Below are 23,565 nucleotides of genomic sequence, written 5' to 3'. Positions count from 1 at the left end.
GTTAAAATACTAATTAAAAGTTATGGAGTTAAGAAGAGTTTGTATAATGGAGGTGTCCTTCATCCTCTCAGTCTGCTTCGTCATCATCCTGATAAATACTCCGCTCTATGAGAACCGTTTCCTGGAGCTGCGCCAAAGCCTCGACTCTGCAGGACTTTTTTATGCTATGAATTGAAGAAAATGAAGAAAAGAAAGTAGTCTCTGGTTTATCTGAATGCTTCAGTTTATACAAGTAAAAAAATATGAATTAAACATCAAACTTATTTTTTTAAATGCAGTACTTGTGAAAATTTGTAGGAAAGACACAAAAAAGATGAGCCATGTTTCTAAATATTCATGCACATTATGAACAATATGTGTGATTTCGACAAACATTGGTGCTGATTCAAAACGCCAATACAAAAACCAGCTTGACTTTTTTATTGAATATGTTGCTTATTATGTGTCTAACTTTAAGTCAACAGATTTGTTTTTCTCAGACTCTTATGTTACAGGACCTTGTTCTGACATTATCTATCAGATAAAATCAGTCACAACTTGATTAAACTATAAAAATTACATTTTCTTTGGAAGATAAGTTTGTTTGAACTTTATTGTTATCAAAGTTTTCTTTAGTTTCATGTATTTAGAAGAAATATTTTGTTCTTATGCCTGTTTTTTGAGTTTTTTCATTCATTTTTCCAGTACTGTTTTCTTTAAATTTTTTTTATAATAAGCCCTACTCATATTTATTACATTTTTCTTGCATTTTCAAGACAAATATGTAGAAAAACAAACGATTAGTCTGGAATTCTAATGACTTCCTCGTCCCAACACTTTACGTGTGTGTCACTTTGGCCACTATCATAGGAGTGTCTAACCCTGGTCCTGGTCCTCACCCCTTACAGCATGTTTTTAATGTTTTCCTGTTCTAACACACCTGATTCAGTTGTTTAGGTGCCTTTTCAGCAGGTCATCAAGCTCTGCAGAAGCCAGTTATATACCTGTGTGAAACCAGGATTGGACACTTGTGATTTCAACCAAGTGTTTGTATTGGGAGCTAAACGAGTCCTGATCGATATGCAGGTTTGCGTTACTTGGAATATAGGACTCATTTTCCACTCAAGCAGTTTTTTGATCATCATAACATTTCAGTATCCGTCCTTTCAGAGGTGCATGCATGGGGAGAAAATGAAACACAGCTGGGTTTTGAACCTGCAACCTTCTTGCGGCAAGGCAACAGTGCTAACAACTGCGCTACCATGCAGCCCATAACTTAAGTAGCACCATAGGTGTTGACCCAGTTTGACTTGAATAAAGTTCAATTTTTTCTGAAGGGATTTTTGAAATAAATCACATAAAACTCATTCTCTGCGTATACAAACGACAACTTGGTGACAGAGATGTCAGCTACTGACTAATGAACTGCTGTATTAAAATCCTTTAGATCCTGTTTGACTTTCTCCATGTTGATTTTGAGGATTTAACAATTAATAAACTCACAAACATTCCCACACGTATCTCTATTATCTCACCCCTCGTTGTGAGTCCACAACAGGTTGGGTCCGAGGACGATGGCGATGTTTCCTGGAGTCATCTTGTTCACGTCCTGGTATTCAGTCAGTTTGGACAAGAACTTAATCAAATACCTGTTAATACATAAAATGATTCTACTTTAATTGATTTTCTTTCAACAGATTGTTCATAAAAGAGAATACATCTAATTAACTATACAAATCAGACAGAAAAGACAAGTTGTGTTTTTTAACTCATTAGCAGTGGTTTCTACTATAAATGTGATCTCTGTGGGAAAAGAGCTCTGGCGCTCCTTTTTCTGGAATCAGGAATGAACGAGAGAAGTGGGGAGCAGAACACGACAGTGTAGGGTTTGGTAAATTGAGTGCTTTAAGAGCTCAATAGATATTACCTCTACTTATGACAAATAAGCTGGGATACTCTATCTAAATATAGAATATCACCCTGCCTGGTCTTTATTGTGCTCTAACCAGAAGATCGTAGGATTCTTTATTTATTAGGGGACTGTACACACTTGGTTTTGATTCAGAAAACAGTCAGGTTTATAAAGTAAGAATTTATTTTCAAACAATTAAATCATGACAATTTAACTAAGCATTTACTGTGATGGATGGAACTAGTTGTGATGTATGGACCCTATGTGTGAATGCTGTGAATGCGATGTTGGTCAGAACTTCTGTATCTAGGAGAGGCGAGTTCTGGATGTAAAAGAATTTGGTTTGTGTTAAGCTATGAAGTTGATTGTTATCAGAAACCACATCCAGACGCAATCTCACTGTGTTCTACGTACGCAAGTGGGGATGCCCTTTGCGGATCCGAGATGTTTGGGGGGTCGGAAACCCCAGGTACCGAAGTCTGTAGATTAACTTGCAGTACGACCAGGTCATCTCCAGGTAACGACAGTTGGAATTACTTTGCGTCTCAGGAATAACTCTTAAGGAGTTGAACAGATCAGCTTGTTCTGCAGGAACTATTTTGTTGTATCAGCTTCGCAGGTGCAAAAAGGTTTTGACGACGTGTCAAAAGCTTTGGTGGGTTAAAGAGGTGTTTGCTTCAGGTGGCCAGCCTGAAGCTTCTCTAGAACTGAAGAATCACCAGAATGATCTGGTTTTAATGTTCTCATGTTATGATTGTGTAGCCAACCAGAGGTTGACAAGTTTGAGGAACATTACCAAGAATCTCAGAAATGCCTTCTTCGATACCGGATGCTCTGATCTGGGTAAAAGGCTATTTATGTGTCATGGACTTTAACTTTACCTTACTTTGTTCTTGTGTGAGTGCAATGTGGTTATGACCTTGTCAAGTAAACATGCTGAAACATATATCATTGAGCACAGATTAATGAAACACCTCATTATTTTATAATTATTATAAGTAGCAATAAACAAACGTTTATTTAATGATTTTAAAATCTTTTTTCTTCTTTCTTCAGTGAGCATGGAGACTTAGACAAAAGGGGTGCTCTGTGAGGGACCTTGGAAAGAACAGGATGTCAATGTTATGGTTTCGTTATCTCTGTCAGAGCTGCAGGCTCTGAGCTCCAGCTGGTGGGATGAAGGCAGGCTGATTTAAAGGGAACACATGCAGTCTCATGTCTCCCTTTTTGACCAGATGTTGAATGGTCAAACAGTACCTAAAAACTGACCATTGCTGGACGTTACAACAGGATATGGAGTCTTGTTTCCTGATATTTGGACATCTCGCCTCTGATTGGCTAGCAGCAACATGACTCTACCGCTCAATCTGTTTGCTCTGCAATGTTGATGTTTTTTCTCCAGAAATAACACAAGCCTGGAGGAATTCTGCTGTGTGGTGGGTTTGCTAATGCTAATGGTTCACTTCTGCTAGCCAAGACATGCTCTGCAGTTTCCTGCTAAAAGAACAGCCGTCTCTGTTGGTAGCTAAGGTGGATGAGTCCATGAATGCTCATTTTCAGTGTGACGTATATCTGACTGACTTCTAATCCGATCGTGTCTCTGTCTATTTTCTATCAGTGACTAAGGCAGGAGAAACAGAAGACAATTTTCACATTCAACCTACATGTCAACTTCAGAGTGATGTTTAAAAAATAATATAAAAATACAGTTTCTCAGTAAACTTGGCCTAACACTGGACTGAAACTACAGGCTAAACATGAAATGTCCACACCTAAGAGGACCTACTTAACATTTATCTTATTAACTGTCACCAAATGAAGTTTATAAAATGGAAAATGTGGCTGCTGGTTTGTTGAGTTGACCAGATGTGTAACTGCATCATTTATTCATCTTAGGAGCAGAAGACGTGAAACATTAAACTCACTTAAAGTTTTTGTTGTTGGCTGGAGGTAACTTCTCACAGGCTCCCATCAGTGCCTGAAGTCTCTTCTCCTGATCCTGGAGGCTGCAGGACAGAAAAGGTGTTCATCAGACAGCGGGTAGAAGGTAAATACATGCTTTAAACATGAGGAGAGTGAAGTTACACACTTGGAGGCTTGAATCCAGTTGTTGTAGAGTTCAAAGGTCATTAATGGCTCAGGTAACTCACGCAGATACGACTTTAAAGCACCTGGATGGAAAACAGCAATAAGAAAAAAATTGCATGCATATATTTCTGTTAATGTGTGTGTGTTCGTGTGTGTGTGTGTGTGTGGGCTCTTAGAGTCCTTGCAGCATAGCTGACCCCGTTGACCTCTACCCAAAAGTCCGATGGATTACTGCATTCAAACTCTACACCACACCGGGCATCTGACAAACGTCACGAGAGGCCATCTTTTCTCTGTGAAATCTGGCACCATGACAGTATTCAGATCTTCATAGACGCCCCATGGCCCCTATTGCAAGTAGCAGTCCCATTAAAACCAACAGCAACAGAACACTGTCCTTGTGTGATGAGTTCATTGGTACGGCCGGCACTCCTTTATTCCCTCGCTTTGGAATTTGTAAATATAAAAGAATTTTTAAATGAGGGAAAAATGAAAATCTGGCCGTCACTGGTTATGAACGGCCTTGAAAAGCCTCCCTGTTGGGTTGCAGCAGCAGGAGGAACTGTAGAATACACCTCAGGAACTTAGGCAGCCCTGACGTTACATTCATGCTTCATTATGTTTTCTCAGATTCTGAACTGTGTTTGAAATACGGAGCATTTATTTGTAGCGTAATCAAGGTGAACCTTTAACTAAAAATGCAGCTAATGACTGCCTGATAGAATAATGTTAATTACTGTCCTCTCCATGCATCTGCAATAGTCTGTTAGCTACGTAAATCCTCTAAACATAAGAGCCTGCAGGTTTTCTGTTACCCTTTTTTCAATTTATTTTCATGAAACAACTGTTCTGTTGAGAGAAAACAACCACATTACAAAAAAATAAAAGAAAACAAATCAAGATGATATTTACAGATCATGAGCATCAGCTGGGATTTTCTGTCCCTGAATTAAGGGGTTTATGTCCTCCTTCCAACTTGATTTATTCTGTCTACAACTCCAGTGATTGATTTCATTTGTTCACACTGATTTGAGTCCCTTTGTAGCAAATAATTTACCAAAGTCCTGCCTTCACTGGGCTTATCAGCAGAAGTGCAGCTGATTAAAAACGCAAATATCTAAAGAAACATTTTGTCCTGCAAGAAAATGACTAGAATTTGTCCTGTCAGAGATGAAACCTACGGTCAACACCTGTTAATCTATTAAAACATAAAAAAGAGCAGTTCCCTAACACTCACTTTTTTTCGCTGACAAATAAGGCGATGCCTCACTGGGCTCCTGCCCAACTTGCCTATGTTTTTTTTTCTTCTGGTCTGCTGTTTTTATGTCCCAGAGGGACACAGAATTGATGACAAACAGAAGGACATTCCTCACCGGTAGGCCGCAGAGATTGCCTACATGTCTGCTCAGCTGTGTCTAAATTCAGCCACGATGTTTACTGTCGGTGCTGCTCAGAAATAGTTCTGTTGTTATAGAACGTACCGCCGAGGTTCCTCTGGTCGCAAAAACGAGACAACCATAAACTACATCTGAACTGACTTCATTTTTATTTTTAAATGAGAATTGTTTTGAATGAAGTCACAACGGACTTCAGGCTTTTTTGTTCCTAAAATACGTTGTATAAAAAAACAACCAAAAATACTGTAGTGACTATGTATGTGTATGTGGTGCTGCCCCAGAAATAGCAGGAAAGGTGTGAAACATGAGCACACATGTTCCACAAACTGTAAACACAAGAAGAACACCACGGTAAGTTGGAGTTGGTAAGTTGTACTCGGCAATCACTGAATGGGACATGACGGACGAATCTGCGGTCTGCACCTGTGTACTATCGTGCAATTCCCACAGGGGAGGTGGGGTTTGATCAAATCCTATCGTCTTATTACCAGGTTGAGGTAATGGCTCACAAAAATAACATATTTTATTATAAATGACATTTCAATAGCACCAACTGTAACATTTTATCATATGTTGTGCCTATCTTTGCTCTGGAAGGTGTAAAACAGCATAATACAGGTCCTTTAAGTGGTAATTACTGGAATAATAAAGGAAAATTAAAGTCCCATTAGTCATTACACAGTGGTGAAATTTATCTCCCCATTTGACCCATCCCTGTGGGGAGCGGTGAGCTGCAGTAGTGGCTGTGCTCAGGAACTATTTGGTGATTTAACCCCCCAATCAAACCCCTTAAAGCTAAGTGTCAAGCAGGGTGGCACTGGGTCCGATCTTTAAAGTCTTTGGTACGACCCGACCAGGATTTGAACACCAATCTCCTAGTCTCAGGGTGGACACTCTACCACTAGGCCACTGAGAAGGTTGGGAAAGGAAATTTAGTCATGATTAGTCCAAAAATAATAAAATAGTTAAATTGCATTTTAATGGTTCGTTTATAGCACCTTGCAGAAAGGAAGCATGATTATTACTGAAACAAACATCTAAATAAAAAGAAAAAATATAGATAACTGTGCGTGTGCGTCTGCCTCTCCTCTCATTTTGGAGATAAATAAGTCTTTTTAGATGAAAATTTCTATAATTTCCAGTTTCTGCACTGAAATGTTGCTTCTTACAAACTAAAACATGTTGACAGTTCAATTGAAAAATATTGATTTAACATAGAATATATGTCTCCTAGCTTGTGCTATTTCAAACACACGTTTTCTTCTGACAGCAACACTGCAGCAGTCAGCTGCAGCAAAGAGGAACGCTGTCATAAAAAAGATCAATAACAGCACCTTAAAAGCCTGAAAGCTTTTCTTTCTTCTGTGGTCCATCACGGTTCTGATTTCAAAGCGAGTATGTGACAGCCACAGAAAAAATAACAGATTATTTTTGCTGCAGCCTCCTCAGAAAATGAGAACTCTCTGTGACATTACTCGGTTATATTTGGAGTTAATCTCCAGATGTTTTCATTTAATTGGCTGTACAACAGCAGAGAGGCAAAAAACATTTTGATTTGAACTCATTTCTGTTTCAGACGAATTTCACAGCAATGTTTGAATTCTAATATACCACCAACAGATAATAGCAGAAGAAAAACCTAAATGTGCATCAGAGAGGAAAGCAGCACAAGGTGTTTTGTTTTAGTGCAGCAAATGAATATCGCCTCTCTCCAGTTGAGATCAGGAAACACAGTTATAGAAAATAAACTCCAACGCATGAACCCGCTGATGCAAAGCATGTCTTAATGGTTACTAGTTGTCGTGGTAACGGAAACTGCAGGAAGTGGATCGCTCACCTGCGATGGCGTGTGGGTCTACAGAAAACTCTTGAACATCCAACACCCCGCAGTCCAAAGACGCCTTCAGCTTCTTCAGTTTGGAGGCCGAAGGAGCGATTCTGAACAAACCCTGGAACACAAAACCAAAAGCAGAGTTCAGATTCCCATAAACACGACTTTCACTCGTGTAAAAGAAAAAAAAATCTAAATCCTCTTATTTTTTGTAGAAATGCACTGATTATACACCACCTTCCACACCAGAGTTTTACACTAAGGTCATCTTAGGTCACACATCTAAACAGCTGCAGGCAAAAACATTCTCTCCCTCCGTTCACCTTTTGGCAGCGGCAGATAACTAAATCTACTGTTTTGAAATATTAAAATTTTGAATGAAGAATCTAGAAACATTTGCCCCCAAATAAATCACAGAACATGCTACTGTTCTGCCTCCATCTAGAAAAAGTTCCCAGGATGCCACAGAACACCTCCACGTAAATAAAACCTGTAGTCAGTCAGCTGAAATATGTAGGTCTACAGGTGCAGGCAGATGCTGTGCAGATCAGGTGCTTTCCACCGCTAATCACTAAGTCAGAATACTATTACCATCAAACAATAATTAACGGCTCTAACGGAGTAATTAAGACTGACTTAACACTCAGCATCATTTCTGTAAACATGCTTCCTGAGTCTGCGTGTTATGATAAAGCAGCTGTGTGTGTTTACCTCCTCCTGCATGCCACACTCCAGCAGCATGGTGACACAGGCCTCGATGGGGAAGGCTATATCTCTCTCACTAAGCGCTAAGTGCTCCTCTAATGGTTTCCCGTAACAGGGTTTCTCCACCCAGCTCTCTGTAACGCATGCACACACACACACACACACACACACACACACACACACACACACACACACACACACACACACACACACACACGAATGTAAGGGAGTCACCAACAGTCAGAAACTAGAAACTCTGGATTTATTCACCTCCTGTTCTTAGAAGAATACTGCTGATCAGCATTTTGAAAATCTTACAGTTTCTCCCTCCAGATGTAAAAAATGGAGCTAGTGTTAATTAAAATGGGTTAAAATGATGGCGTGTCTGTGCAGTTAAATGTATCATCAATGTAAGGGACTGTCCACTAAGTGGAACACTTAAATAGCAACAGTCACTTTCCATACCTGATTCTCTTAATACGTTTTTATTCAAACTTACTGGAAAGACTTTTGCTTTAAAGTCTGAGAACAAAAGTTTTTTGTTGCACTGCGAACTAGAATCTCACTGGGTTACCACAGTAGTAATATATCATTGTTCTCTCTTATATCTACAGGAGAGTCTACCAGAGAGGTTAGAGAGGCAGGGGCAGTCAGACTCACCCTGATGAGCTTTGATCAGAGGTAAAACACTCTGAAGCAGCTCTAGTGACTTCCTGTGGTACTCCGCCTGGGCCTCTATTAGCTGGACGGAGACAGAGACAGAGGGACACCAACAGGTCAGCAGTGTGTCTTCAGTTATAACACAGTTGGTAAAGGTGCTGCACTTACTGTCTGGAAGTAGCTTGCATAGTCGATTTCTTTGGCCACAAAACTGTACATGTCAGCTGATAATTGATCCTGGTTAGGGTTAGGTATGTAAGAAGACATAGCGTTAAACAAGAACCTCAATAAATGTTTGTGACAGCTGGAAATTATTTTTATTCTTTCATTTTGTTTAGAGTTTACTTTTTGTATCTTGAGAATGGACCAAACTGCTCCTTACATCTTATTGTTTACTCAATGTGAAAATCACCTTATCTCACATTGATAAGCAAAAAAAAAACAAAAATCACCAGGAAATACCCAAAAATGTTTCGTTTAAGCCTTTAAAGGGCCGCTGATGAAACCCTAGAAAATAAAGTTTCATATGAAATTATTTTTTTCTTTCTTTAAGGCAAAATTTTCCATTTCTTCCTGTTATTCATTATTACATGTTCTCAGATCCAGGTGCACAAATACGGTCACCTGTCCTAAAAACAGGAAAAACATTTAGTGAACTTTAACCCTTTGATGCATAATGGTCACTACAGTGGACAGGTACTCAAAATTGTTATTTATTTGTTTTTGCTATTAAGCACAGCTGTTGAAGACTTTATTGCATTTGAGCCCCTCCATTTGGACTTCAGTAAGCCAAGCCAACATATTTCATGCTCAGAATGCACGGTGTCCACTGAGGTGGACATGTAATAAATTATTTGTAAATTATAAAATTTTACAAAAAATATTTGTTGAAATTTGTTTCATTCACACCTAAAGATGAATGAAAAAATTTGTTAAAACATCATGGTTGAAGATTTCATAATTCATGCATCAAAGGGTTAACTCTTCCATTTTCAAAAACAGATAAATGGACTGAAAACATTTGGGGCAAAAACAACTAATATTTCTCTGTCTTTCTTTATCCTTTTGCATTCATCCTTCAGGGATAAATCCCAGAACTTTCTCTGACACTCAGGACCGTAGTGTCACGGGGACTGACCCGACAGATCTCCATGCGGTTGGCTGCCTCCTCCATCTCCTCCCTGAGGTGGTCGGCCTTGGCTCCGGTTGGCTGCAGGGTACTCGACATTCCCGAGGATTTAGAGGACTGGTAAAATCTGTGAAGGAAAACCGTTTCTTTCTTTTTTCTGTATGCCTTTTTTCATTTACAAAACTTCGTCACAAAAGCTTGCCGCATCTTTTTCTAAACTTTAATCCTGCCAACAGATTCGACCAGTCAGACGGATTCTTACAAAAACATACAGATCAACACAAAACTAAAAGTCTCTGCTACTAATTCGCCATAAACAGTATTTTCCTCTAAATTTAGCTCACTGTCTCTTCTCTTTCCTCTTTCTGTCAGACTGACTGCAGATAATATGAAACGCTGCCAGAGGACTTCAGATCACAGCAGCATGATGGAAAAAATTGCTTCGTATTTGGGTCACTAAAAACTGACAGACTGGACTGTAACGAGGAAAAGAACATCCTATTATATTTACTAGTGATGTGACAGCAACTCAGCAGATGGAAACTGATCAGAAAACAGTTTCTAACTCATCAAACAACACAAAACTTATACTTAAAATCACAAATGACTAAATATGCAAAATACTTAATAAACTGTTTGTTATGTATTTCTGAGAAGCCCTCACTTCTTTCCAACCAGCGACAACACTTATAAACATTCTGCTGGCCAAGGCCTCATAGCGGGCTTGTTTTTATCATGAAGCAGGTAAACACAGATGAGTAGAAAGCATCACAGTGTTTTTCTCAAATCCAGACATTAGCTATGCAAACGAATTAATAGCATTAATGGTATTTAATCATACGCTGTGGTGGAAATGCCACTGTTTATATGCTCTGTTGCTAATTTCTCATGCTAATTAATTTGTGTATATAATCTTGTGTCTTAATCAGTGTAATTTAAGATTTAACACAGTAAAGGCATCATAACAGCATTCATAAATACAGTTATTATAGAGACTGGAGTCATTCTAATATAGTAATCCTATCTTTTTTATTAGCTGTTAGCTCATCAATCAAAGAGCTAAACTCCCTAATCTGAGTTCATAAAAAACTACAGCAGATAAAGGGACATATTGTGATTTATGGTCTTAGTTATAATAGTTGACAAAAAGCATCTTAATGAAGTTCTCTGTACTAAACCCCTCTCACATGAAGTGATTTATTTCACTGTTATTCTTGACAGCTTCAGAACCTTCTACAATGAGTAGTTTCAGGACTCCGTCACTTTAAGAAAACAGCTGGAGTTGGCTACGCCCACCTATCTCCCGCTCAAGCTGCTACAAGCTGAGAAGCTCTAATATCAGGGAAAAGTTTACCGTACCATATTCATTTATAAAGCACATTTAATAACAGTATAACAGCAGACCAAATTGCTGTAGGAACAGGGAAACTCCATAGTAAAAGACAGAAATTCAACAGCCAAAAAATGAAAAAGAATCGTGTCAAATGAATCACAACAATGGTGGAATGACTAAAACTAAGAATAAACATAAAACACCATTAAATAAAAAGGTTAAAAAATTTTGAGCAGGGAAGCAACATAGAATAAAACAAAAATGGCAGCAAATCTAAAAGATAGTAAAACAAGGTCACTGATCAAAAGCTAAGTGATAAAAAAATAGCCTTTCAGCACCGACTTAAACCAATCTAGTGATGAGACCTACATGGAGGAGGAATGTAACCCAGAGTTTAGGGGCAGCGAATGGGGAGGCCCGCTCCCCACGAGATTTGCAATGCATCTTCAAGATGTACAAGAATAGGTGATCTATACCATCACGCACCAGGGTGAGTTAACTCAAACAGCTGTGGTTAGAAAAGAGAAGCTTTAAAAAGTGAGGACAAGGACTTCTACAGAGACGCTAAGTACAGGCTCACAATTGGCCAAAGCTAAGCACCAGCATCATGACAAAATTCAGCAGCAAATCTCCTAATACGACCCGACCTCTGTCTGGAAAAGCTTAAGAAACATAACGAACTAGAAATCCAGAACCCCCGCCTCACTGATAATCTGCTCTTGGCCAACAGTTTAAACAACTTCTATTGTTGGTTTGATGATGACCCAAGACATTGGTTACCTACCCCCCCACTCCAGAGCCATCACCCTCACCGTGGAATTTACTCTCAGCACCCTCCTCCTCATCCCTCACCCAGAAGGTCCTCACATCACACACCTCCACCACAACCCTACACACTCGGGAGGCAGATGTGAGGAAGCAATTCAAGACTCTAAAACACACAAAAAGCCCCGGGCCCTGATAGCGTGTCTCCTGCCACTCTAAAGCACTGTGCTGAAGAGCTGGCCCCAGTGTTTACGGGCATTTTCAACTCCTCGCTAGAGGCATCTCATGTGCCCGCCTGCTTCAGATGTCCACCATAGTCCCTGTCCCCAAGAAACCAAGGATCACTGGACTCAATGACTACAGACCTGTGGCTGTGACATCTGTGGTCATGAAGTAATTTGAGCACCTGGTTCTCCCCCACCTCAAGACCCTCACAGCCCCCCTCCTGGACCCCCTGCAGTTTGCCTGTAGAGCCAACAGGTGTGTAGATGATGCAATCAACATGGCTCTACACTTCATCCTGCAGTATCTGGACTCCCCGGTACCTATGCTAGGATCCTGTTCATGTAGCTCTGCCTTCAACACAGTCCTCCCAGACCTCCTCCAAGTCAAACTGTCCCGGATGAACATGCCTGACCCAATTTGCAGGTAGATCACTGACTTCCTGATGGACAGGAAGCAACATATCAGGCTGGGGAAGAATTTCTCTGACCTGCAAACCCTTAGGGTTGTGCTCTCTCCCCTCTGCTCTTCTCCCTGTACACCAACAGCTGCACCTCCAACAGCAAGTCTGTCAAGCTTTTCAAGTTTGCAGACGACACCATCGTCATCAGACTCATCTCTGATGGGGATGAGTCAGCCTGCAGAATGGAGGTCAAATGGCTGGTGTCATGGTGCAGCCACAACAACATGAGGCTAAACACCAAGAAGACAGCGGAGGTTGTTGTGGACTTTAGGAAGCACACAGCCCCACTATCCCCCATTACCCTGTCTGACACTCCCATCATGATGGTGGACTCATTTCGCTTCCTGGGCACCACCATCACGCAGGACCTCAAGTGGGAGCCCACCATAACCTCTGTCATAAAAGGCCCAGCAGAGGAAGGACTTCCTAAGGCAGCTGAAGAAATTCAACCTGCCAGCACAGTTGATGAGGCAGTTTTACACCTGATTCTGATCTGCTGATCGCAGAGATCTGAGGGACATAAGGTTTGAGCAGTTCAGAGAGATATGAGGGAGTTGGACCACTCAAGGCTTTATAAATGAAAGTTAAGACCTTGAACTGAATATGGTTCTGAACAGGTAACCAGTGTAAATGGGCAAGAATGGGAGTAATGTGACAGCGTCTGGAGTAGGTTGCGAGAAATCTAGCCACAATGCTTCGTACTTCTGAAGACGCTCAATGGAAGAGACATAGATAGAAGGTGATTTTCAAAATGTGTTTTAAATCTTTCTACAGACCACCAATTCTAAATATCTGTTCTCTGTGTAGACATGTCATAAAATGCAAATGTTGGATATGTTGCTTATGATATTGGCTGCATGGTGGCCCAGTTGTTAGCACTGTTGCCTCGCAGCACAAAGGTTGCAGGTTCAAAACTCGGCTGCGACCTTTCTGCGTGGAGTTGCGTGTTCTCCCCATGCATGCGTGGGTTTCCTCCGGGTACTCCGGTTTCCCCCACAGATCACAACATACCCTATAGGTTATAAATTGTAAGTCGCTTTGGATAAAAGTGTCTGCCAAATAAATAAACATAAGCATGATATAAGGGGTTTTGAATAACAACATTTTTATATCAAATTTGGTTCTATTTCCCCTTATCACCTTTTAAAGTCCCATACATTTCCTTTGTTTTTGCTTGAATTTCTCCCATACTTTTATTTTAAAGTACATATAAATCTCTGGTGTCCAAAATTTGTGATGTGGGCCAAAATCAAAAATATGATAAACATCAAATTGTCATGGTCTGTGTTTGCGTCTGTGTCTTCCTTCATGTGTCTCCTGATGTTTCTCCATCCCTCTCTAGATTCCCTTCTGTGTCTCATAGCGTCCTCATGTGTCTTTTGTCTGCATCTCAGTTAAGTGTCTTATGTTGTTACCCTTTTTAATCATTCCTCCCAGGTCAGCACCAGTCTCTTGTCCCCAGCTCAGTGTGTGTGTGTGTGTGTGTGTGTGTGTGTGTGTGTGTGTGTGTGTGTGTGTGTGTGTGTGTGTGTGTGTGTGTGTGTGTGTGTGTGTGTGTGTGTGTGTGTGTGTGTGTGTTTATGTCCTTCTCCAGCTAGGTGTGTGTGTGTGTGTGTGTGTTTGTCTGTCCTCCTCCAGCTAGGTGTGTGTGTGTGTGTGTGTGTGTGTGTGTGTTTGTCTGTCCTCCTCGAGCTAGGTGTGTGTGTGTGTGTGTGTGTGTGTGTGTGTGTGTGTGTGTGTGTGTGTGTGTGTGTGTGTGTGTGTGTGTGTGTGTGTGTGTGTGTGTGTCCTTCTCAGTTAGGTCTGGTGTCCTCTCCTGCTCCTCCTCCCTGATTAGTTATCACTTTCACCTGGTTCTCTCCCTTCACACCTGCAGCTCATCATCCTCCCATTATGCCCCAGTGAATTTAAGCCCTGTCTTGTCTCAGTGTCTTGTCGGTCCATTGTTGTTTGTATGTCAGCGTGTTCTGATGCTCTGTGTGAGCTTTGTGCCTCGTTCCAGTTTGTGCTCTAGGTGAGTTTTTGTTCCTTCTGGATTTTTGGCTCGCTGCCATTTGGATTTATTTTTGTTCTCCCTACAATAAAAGGATTTTTACTTTACAAATCAACTCCTGCCTCGTGTCATCCTGGGTATCTGCATTTTTGGGTCCTGACTATCCCCTTAACGTGACACCAATATTTTATAGGAAACAGCAAAACTACGTTTTTTTTGTAGAAAAGGATCTGTAGGCCTAAAAAGTGCCTTGTATGTTTGCCTTAATAAAGAAAAGTTTGCTTGCAAATGATCTACCTGTTAATGTCTTCTGCTATGACAGCAGGGGACAACAAGAATCAGACATCCGAGGGGCGCTAACCCCATGAAGCTGTCAGGAACAACTTTAACTGCATGTTTCACTACAAACTGAGTGTGAAAGGTTATACCAAAGAGTGACTTCCTCTTTAAACTAGCCAGACATGAGTGTGTGTGAGCTTTCCACACACTGACAGCAGCACGCAGCGATAGAAGTTTTAACTTCACAGCAGCTTCATGGTGTGCAATCAAATCCTGGTGACATTCAGAAACGCTTCACTCACAGGAGATGGAGTTTCACACATCCCAACCACACATCTGTCCCTCACAATAAAGTCACACACAGAAAAGCGCTCACCTTGTGCGTGCAGAGTCCATGTCCAGGACCAGTTTTGCTAAATGTTTCCTTTGTTTCTGGATATTTGGGATTTCCACCTGCAAAGAACAGAATATAGTTTTACTCAGGTTGGGTTTTTGGTGTGAAAAAAGGTGAGAAACAGGCTCGGTATAGTCAGCAACCCTTGTTGGAGTGAAATCCAACTCTGTGTTTGTATGAAAACAGATCATTAATAAATGAAATAAGTCTCGGATGCAGTGCTCAGAAAACGCAGTTTCATGTCAGTGATCCCAATAAACAGAAACTAAGATGAAATGCTCAAAGAAATGTAACAAACACAAACATCACATCTCAATCAGAAAAATAATCCCTAACAACACTGACATCGCCACAGAAAAGGTGTGTGACGAAGCTCTTCTGAGGCCGTTCAACTCCGACACTGAAGAAGATGACTTCAGTGGTTTCAGTGCGCAGGAGGACAATGAATAAACTAATCAATAACTTTTCTGTTTTGTTTGATACTGATCAGTTCAGTTACGTTCAGTGAAACTATGTTTTCAATTCAGTAGATATCCGGTAGATATCTGCGGCTTTCAGCCCGGTGCGGAGTATATAAGTACAGTTCCATGTTTTTTTTTTTTTAAACTTAGTAGGTGCGGCTTATATTGAGGTGTGCTTTATAGTCCGGAAATTACGGTAATGTGCACTTCCTCCAAGTGTACTTCACAGAAGACCATAGGGCACTGTGCGTGTATTGGGATTGGGCCCTAGAAGATTAGAAGATCAGAGAAGAGCTTCAGATGGCAGGATTTGGAGTCTTATTTCCTGATGTTTGGACATCTCACCTCTAACTGGTCAACAGAAAAACAACTCTACCGCTGACTCTGTTAGCTCAGCAATGAGTTTAATAAAAACCCTGCAATCACACAGGTCTGGTTTCTTTACCTCTGCCAGGTCAGACAAAGGTTCAATCACATCCTTCTCTGTCGTGAGCTCAAACAAGATCAGCTCCTGAGCCAGTTTGTCCTGCGTCTCTCCACATAGCTTCAGCATCTTGCTGCAACGTAACAGGAATTCACCCCTCAGCAAAACATGAACAACCTAGGAGGTTTGTGGAGTTTTGCATAAAAATCCGATCACGCGTGTGCTCACCCCAGAAGAGTCTCGTCGCCGAGAACGACGGCCCCCTCCACCAGACATTGTGCGAGTGTTGTAAGAGGAAGCTTTTTCTGAAAAGATAAGCAGAAACTGTCTGAAGGTGTCATTCATCTCTGAAAACTGTGATTAGCACATGAAACAAACTTTCACATCTTCTCGCACACAAAAAAGACCGAACAGCTAAAAAACACAGATGACTGAAGCATTTCACAGACATGAGCTGCTATTTTATTAATTTATTAACAGAAAGTTCTTTTCATTTATTTAACGGAATCATTATGTTATACTAACCTCTACCATAACATGAAAATACATAAAAAAGTCAGCTTTGTTTAAGCATTTGGTTGATTCATAGACCATAAACTTATTAATTAAAATATTCTTTGTTGTGGGAAGAGTGTTGACGAAGAGAAATGGACCCAAATGCAGGACATCAGAGGTCTAAATGAGATGCAACAGAGTATCAAACCAGACAGCAAAAGACAAGTAAAGGCAAAATTTCTAAGAAAGTCCTAATCCTGCTGAGGAGGGAGAGATCTTGGAAATGTTGAAATGGGGAGTCTCCGTTTTTACGTTATAGGGTTGATCTCTTTTACCTGCCACAAAAATCTCTCAGCGTTTTTATTCTACATTTTATTATCTGAAAATGTTTGTTATGTAAAACACAGGTACAAAAAAAGTTTTAGGTGAAAAAGCCAACACAAAAATATTCGTACTCTGGAAGAAGATTAGGGCCACTGAAAAGAAAAAATAAAGAAAATTCTGACTTTTAACTCAGAATTCTGACTTTAAAGTGGCGGTGTGTATTTTCCCTGGTGATGGGAGAAGTACATACCTCATCACAGCAAGCAAGCATTATTTTTGTGTTCAAATATGACCTGACCAACGGAGGGTCATTGAGGTCAAAAATCCCTGGGAGTGCAACCTCCAGCAAAATATGATCATCAGATTCCCTTTCATCATTGGCAATGAGTGAAGATTTAAATGTGTAAAGTAAAAATGTTTATTAAAGGTGAAAGTTTTGTAACCCTTTGTTACAAATCAGTAAATACATTTTGTCCTCACATACTTCCGTAGAAGGAAACAGGGCATCCAATTTGGCGTCGCCCAGAGACTTAGACCCGCTCAACGTATTTTAGACCAGATTTTTATAGTTATATGTTATGAAACCGCCAATATTTTTCAACAGCTGGGCATCTTTTAAGTCATTTACTACAACATTTCGATGGATATTTCCAGAAATGAATGACAAAAACTATACATTGTCACTTTTATAATCCTGAGAAAAATAGTCAGAATTCTCAGATTAAAGTAAGAATTCTCTTTCTTTTCTTTTCTTTTCAGTGGCCCTAATCCTCCTCTGTACCTTTCAGGGTAGTAATTGTGATAAAGTTCATTATTGTCTGTAATGTACTGATAAACATTAGACTTTCATATATATTAGATTCATTACACACAACTGAAGTAGTTCAAGCCTTTTATTGTTTCTAATATTGATGATTTTGGCATACAGCTCATGAAAACCCAAAATTCCTATCTCAGTAAATTAGCATATTTCATCCAACCAATAAAAGAAAAGTGTTTTTAATACAAAAAAGTCAACCTTCAAATAATCATGTTCAGTTATGCACTCAATACTTGGTCAGGAATCCTTTTGCAGAAATGACTGCTTCAGTGCAGGGTGGCATGGAAGCAATCAGCCTGTGGCACTGCTGAGGTGTTATGGAGGCCCAGGATGCTTCAATAGTGGCCTTAAGCTCATCCAGAGTGTTGGGTCTTGCGTCTCTCAACTTTCTCTTCACAATATCCCACAGATTCTCTATGGGGTTCAGGTCAGGAGAGTTGGCAGGCCAATTGAGCACAGTAATACCATGGTCAGTAAATCATTTACCAGTGGTTTTGGCACTGTGAGCAGGTGCCAGGTCGTGCTGAAAAATGAAATCTTCATCTCCATAAAGCTTTTCAGCAGATGGAAGCATGAAGTGCTCCAAAATCTCCTGAAAGCTAGCTGCATTGACCCTGCTCTTGATAAAACAAAGTGGACCAACACCAGCAGCTGACATGGCACCCCAGACCATCACTGACTGTGGGTACTTGACACTGGACTTCGGGCATTTTGGCATTTCCCTCTGCCCAGTCTTCCTCCAGACTCTGGCACCTTGATTTCCGAATGACATGCAAAATTTGCTTTCATCTGAAAAAAGTACTTTGGACCACTGAGCAACAGTCCAGTGCTGCTTCTCTGTAGCCCAGGTCAGGCGCTTCTGTCGCTGTTTCTGGTTCAAAAGTGGCTTGACCTGGGGAATGTGGCACCTGTAGCCCATTTCCTGCACACGCCTGTACACGGTGGCTCTGGATGTTTCTACTCCAAACTCAGTTCACTGCTTCCGCAGGTCCCCCAAGGTCTGGAATCGGTCCTTCTCCACAATCTTCCTGAGGGTCTGGTCACCTCTTCTTGTTGTACAGCGTTTTCTGCCACATTTTTTCCTTCCCACAGACTTCCCACTGATGTGCCTTGATACAACGCTCTGGGAACAGCCTATTCATTCAGAAACGTCTTTCTGTGTCTTACCCTCTTGCTTGAGGGTGTCAATGATGGCCTTCTGGACAGCAGTCAGGTCGGCAGTCTTACCCATGATTGCGGTTTTGAGTAATGAACCAGGCTGGGGTTTTTTAAAAGCCTCAGGAATCTTTTGCAGGTGTTTAGAGTTAAATAGTTGATTCAGATGATTAGGTTAATAGCTCATTTAGAGAACCTTTTCATGATATGCTAATTTTTTTAGATAGGAATTTGGGGTTTACATGAGCTGCATGCCAAAATCATCAATATTAGAAACAATAAAAGGCTTGAACTACTTCAGTTGTGTGTAACGATTCTAATATATATGAAGGTCTAATGTTTATCAGTACATTACAGAAAATAATTAACTTAATCACAATATGCTAATTTTTTGAGAAGAACCTGTAGGCAGGAATAAAGGAGACAGAAAAAAGCTATGATGATTGGAAGAAGCGTGAACAGCTAAAACACAAACAAGAAGAAAAAAGTAGACTAAACCTATAAGATATCAAGCAAATTCTGACAGATGTTTTTGACTAAAACCTATAAAGTACGAAGTCATGAAATACCAAAATAAAATTACTCAGTATAAGAGCTAAACTCAAGACCGGCGCAAGAAAAATGGACAAGAAAACTCAACAGACCAAACGTAAAAACTATAATAATTCTTTGCAGCTGTTTATTTTAGGACTTCATTATTTCTCATCAGCCAATGCTCCTTCAGTAAAACCTCAAACCTTATGACCTCATTAGATAAATTACATATTTTATCAGGGCCAACTTTTGTCCCAAATATGAAGAACAGCAAAAACATGTTTTCCTTTCTTTTAAGGATTTCCAGAGTTTAGGAGCTGTGTTCGGCCCTTTGAACTCACATTACCCCTACTGTCTGCTGCAGGTAAGATGCTGACTGATCATAACATCACACAATTTATCATAAAGTCACTGAATTATGTCTTTAAAGTAGAGATACTTCCAGAATAGTAAATACCCCTCCCAATCCACAGGGATTATTTAAAATCATGTTTTCTGTTAGGAGTCTCACCGAGGGTGACCTGACGGACTTCTTGTCCACATCCACACCCTGCTGGCCCTGCAGACAGGCTGTCAGCTTCTTGTGTGCGCTGTGGGATACTTGCTTGACCAGTTCCAAGCGTTTCTCAACCTGAAACAAACACAAAAACAATTATGTCAAAACAAGAACCTGCACTAGAAACTGCATAGTTCTAAATTTAACCAACACGCAGTCAGCTTAAAGGCGTAGTCAACTCGTATATTCAATACATTTGTAGTGGTCTCTAGTAGGGGTGAATGCAACCACACCTTTAAAGAAGAAGAAGAATTTTTGAAGTGGGTATAGACTATTTAAATCCGCTGTGGTCCTTAGTGTAAATGAATGCCTTGTGAGTTATTTCCTGTGGGAAAAAAGCTCTGGCGCCGATGTTTCCGGAAGTAGAAGTAAGCCGGAAGAGCTGAGGTAGCAAATGACACGATTTAGAGTCTTTCTCAATAATATTCATGATGTGTAAACATCTTGCCTCTGGCTTACAGCAACACGTTTGCTCTTCTTTCTTGAGTAAAAAAAGTGCACCACTGATATTTTCTCTCTACAAATACCACAAGCCTGAACACGTTCTGTCATGTTGTGGAGCTGCTAATGCTAATGGTTGGCTTCTACTAGCTGAGGTGTGCTCTTCTCTCTACTGGCTGCAAAAATCAACACAGCCTTCTCCGGATACAAGCTAAGGTTGGCAAGTAAATGAACGCTAATTTTCCTTGTGACACAGAAGAGAGTGCCATTTTAGGACCCAAGCATTTCTCCATCTATTGTATTTCATTAGCTAATGCAGAAAACAATGGCTATAAGATTATTTTCACCCTCTGCATACATGTGAAATTCAGCGTGACTGACAGTATTTCAAAAACAAGTATTAAACAGTTCTCAGTTAGCCCCACCTTTAAAACCTTCCACACAGAAGCAGAAAACACCTCACGTTACTCATGCTGTTATCGCGGGATAATCAGGCTCATTACTTTTTATTATCTGGAGAGATGTATCAGGATGTATTGCTGAGAACATTTACTTTGGTTTTCCATGAGAACAAAATGACAAAATGAGTCGCAATACTTTAGGATCCAACGCAATTAAATATGGCTGCCACAGCTAGAAAACACAAGTTTTGCCAACTAAATTCAGATCTTTTGGTAGATGATACTCCTTCAAAATCATCAGATTTTGACCTAAACAACCATGACTTCATCACTTACTTCAGATAATCTTAGCTTAACCCTCTGGAGGCAGGCGTTGCAGACTTGCAACGTAAAAACCTACCTACCTGGTTACTCCACATACGTACTTCATGAGCATTTTTTAACTCAGAAGTACCCCTGAAGGACTCAGTTGTTCGTTCTCTTGTCAAAACTTATTTTGAGCCTGAGAGGGTTAAAACTTAGACATGAAAGTTATGCTTTCCTCCAAGAAGTGCTAGACCTTTAATGTATTATTGTGATTTTAAAAGAATTTATAATTATCAGGTTAAGCTAAATAAATCTATTATTTCCTTATCCTGAGATAAAGCTGCATTATCATGACATAAGATCATAAGCACACATTTTAAGCTTCTTTAAAAAAAAACTCTGCAGCTGTTTATCTTCTATATGAACACAAAAACAGCTTCACTCCCAGTCTGAGACAAGAACGTGCTGCCTGTTGTTCCTAAATGCCTCTCACTCCATTATTAAACCAACACACTGGAAATGAGGTCGCTGTCTCTGGCGGCATCATTAATCTGATCAATTACAATGCTGCACCCTGATCAATCAGCGGGGACGCTCAGCCTTTTGTCTTGGAGAGAAGTTCAATTTCAGCGCTCATTAAAGCCGCCTGAAGGCAGTCCAGATGCACATTTGGAAAAAGTCATTTTATACATACAGAATACTTTGCACCAATAATGATTGTTGTAGAGAGGGGAAGCTCTCTCTCTCTCACACACATACAGCAAACACTTGAAGAAGAGAAGACTCAACAGTACCTGCAGCAGATCGTCACTCAGAACTTCTGTCTTTTCAGCTCTGGAAGAGAGAAACGACAGAAAAGGGTCTGTCAGAAAGAGGAAGGAGTTACATAGCTTCTCGTGAGAACACAAAGCCACACAAACACAAAGAAACGTCATTTGAAGTAAATAATACTGCTGCTGACTGAGTGATTTATTGGTTAATAAAAATTTAACTAAGCTCTCACTGAAAATCAATTATCCTGTTAGAAACATGATGTTTTGAATAATTTGTTTCACATCATAGTAAATAGCAAATCTGCAGCGTAATCATGGGACATTCAATCAAATGCAGTATCTTCAAACTGAGGAGTTAATCTTTTATAGGGCCAGTAAACAGATCTGATCAATTGTGCATGCTTTAAGTCCAAACTTAGCCTAAACCACAAACTTTTCATTCAAAATAATGTAAAAGCATCAAAAGAAAAGAAGTAAAAAAGGAAATACAAAAACTGACAATTTAAAATCAAAGAGGAAAAAGTCATTTAGTTGCCCAATTAACACTGAAGGGATGAAACTTTACAGAAATATACAGCAGCAGAAAATAATTGTTCAACAGCAATAAGTTTTATCAGATGGGTAGAAGAAAGCAGATGATAAACTAAAACTAAAAACTGTCACCTTTCATCAGTTTGATACATTTTATCAAATATATGGTAAAAGTCTGCAAATAGTGGCTCCTCGGAGGTGGGACATCTCCCTAAAAACGACAGGAAGCTTGCTAATGTTTGTGCTTTATCTGACAACAGGAGAGGGTGGTTTCAGCAGTTTTCTCGCATGGCACTAATGAAAGAAGGGCTGACTTCATTAACTTAAGTTTTTTTTCATGTGATTATTTTATAGAGCAGCAGAAGCTCAGGATGTAGAATGAGATGTCCAGTAATCGGAGGGTTGCTGGATCAATCCCAGCTCCCACAGGGAATTCTGCTGCTGTGCTCTTGGACAAGTAACTTTAACTTTAACCACTAAGGTTGATTGGATAAACCAAGCAGCAAAGTGAAAGTAAACAATGGGAAACAAATGTGTATAAAAACAAAATGAAGAAAAGCATCCAACCAGCCCAACATCCAACCCTGAAACACAGTTTATATAGATGTGTTGCCAGAATAAATATCAACACACAAAGTTCTTCAGAGATAAGCTTTTGGAAAATACAGTCATAGGAGTTTCCCAGTAAATCGTTGATCAGTGAAAGAATGATCAATGCAGATACTTAGCAGAAGACAGACTCATCAGGATTGAATTAAAAGCTGCACAGATGATTCTGAATATCTGCAGCAGTCTGGCTCCACACAATGCCTTCACATCAGACTTCAGAAAGGCATCTTAGTGTCTGATGCCATTTACTCTGACAGCCACAGAGATCTGGTTTCACGCAGCAGCCGAAATAAGCATCAGCATGGTCAAAGCAAAAATATAAGCAAAAAAAAAAAAAAAAAAGGCAGGAAAGAGTTCAGAGGTGTGTGAAAGGAAATGTGAAAACAGAGATTCCAGTGTCTGCTGGAGTGTCTAATAACGAACTACTGACTCGTTTTAGTTATAAACTAGATTTGGAAAAACTGGGACACACCAGACTTTTATAAACCTAACTAGAAACTCCAAAAATAAGAATATGGTGCAAAAGTCATTTTATGTCAGTAATTCAACTTCGACTGAGAAACCATCTAAAGCATCAGGAATCCT

General features: G+C 40.1%; 1 protein-coding gene across 7 annotated transcripts in view; it reads right to left on the bottom strand.

Moving 5' to 3' along the window:
- LOC107387469 (rho GTPase-activating protein 44) overlaps positions 1-23,565 on the bottom strand; it is a 119,646-nt gene that overhangs the window by 26,478 nt on the left and 69,603 nt on the right. For all 7 annotated transcript variants that reach the window (XM_070545781.1, XM_054749400.2, XM_054749398.2 and 4 more), the window contains exons 2-14: positions 21,862-21,901; positions 19,875-19,994; positions 16,264-16,340; positions 16,057-16,168; positions 15,133-15,209; positions 9,711-9,828; positions 8,741-8,809; positions 8,573-8,654; positions 7,919-8,046; positions 7,214-7,325; positions 3,981-4,062; positions 3,817-3,897; positions 1,515-1,628 (exon numbers count right to left, since the gene is read on the bottom strand). In XM_070545781.1, the coding sequence (XP_070401882.1) occupies positions 1,515-1,628; positions 3,817-3,897; positions 3,981-4,062; positions 7,214-7,325; positions 7,919-8,046; positions 8,573-8,654; positions 8,741-8,809; positions 9,711-9,828; positions 15,133-15,209; positions 16,057-16,168; positions 16,264-16,340; positions 19,875-19,994; positions 21,862-21,901 (1,212 nt within the window). The remainder of the gene's footprint in view (positions 1-1,514; positions 1,629-3,816; positions 3,898-3,980; positions 4,063-7,213; positions 7,326-7,918; positions 8,047-8,572; positions 8,655-8,740; positions 8,810-9,710; positions 9,829-15,132; positions 15,210-16,056; positions 16,169-16,263; positions 16,341-19,874; positions 19,995-21,861; positions 21,902-23,565) is intronic.

This window comes from Nothobranchius furzeri, chromosome 16, assembly GCF_043380555.1.
Source record: "Nothobranchius furzeri strain GRZ-AD chromosome 16, NfurGRZ-RIMD1, whole genome shotgun sequence".
Taxonomy (NCBI): Eukaryota; Metazoa; Chordata; class Actinopteri; order Cyprinodontiformes; family Nothobranchiidae; genus Nothobranchius; species Nothobranchius furzeri.
This window is presented reverse-complemented; position numbering and strand designations above follow the sequence as displayed.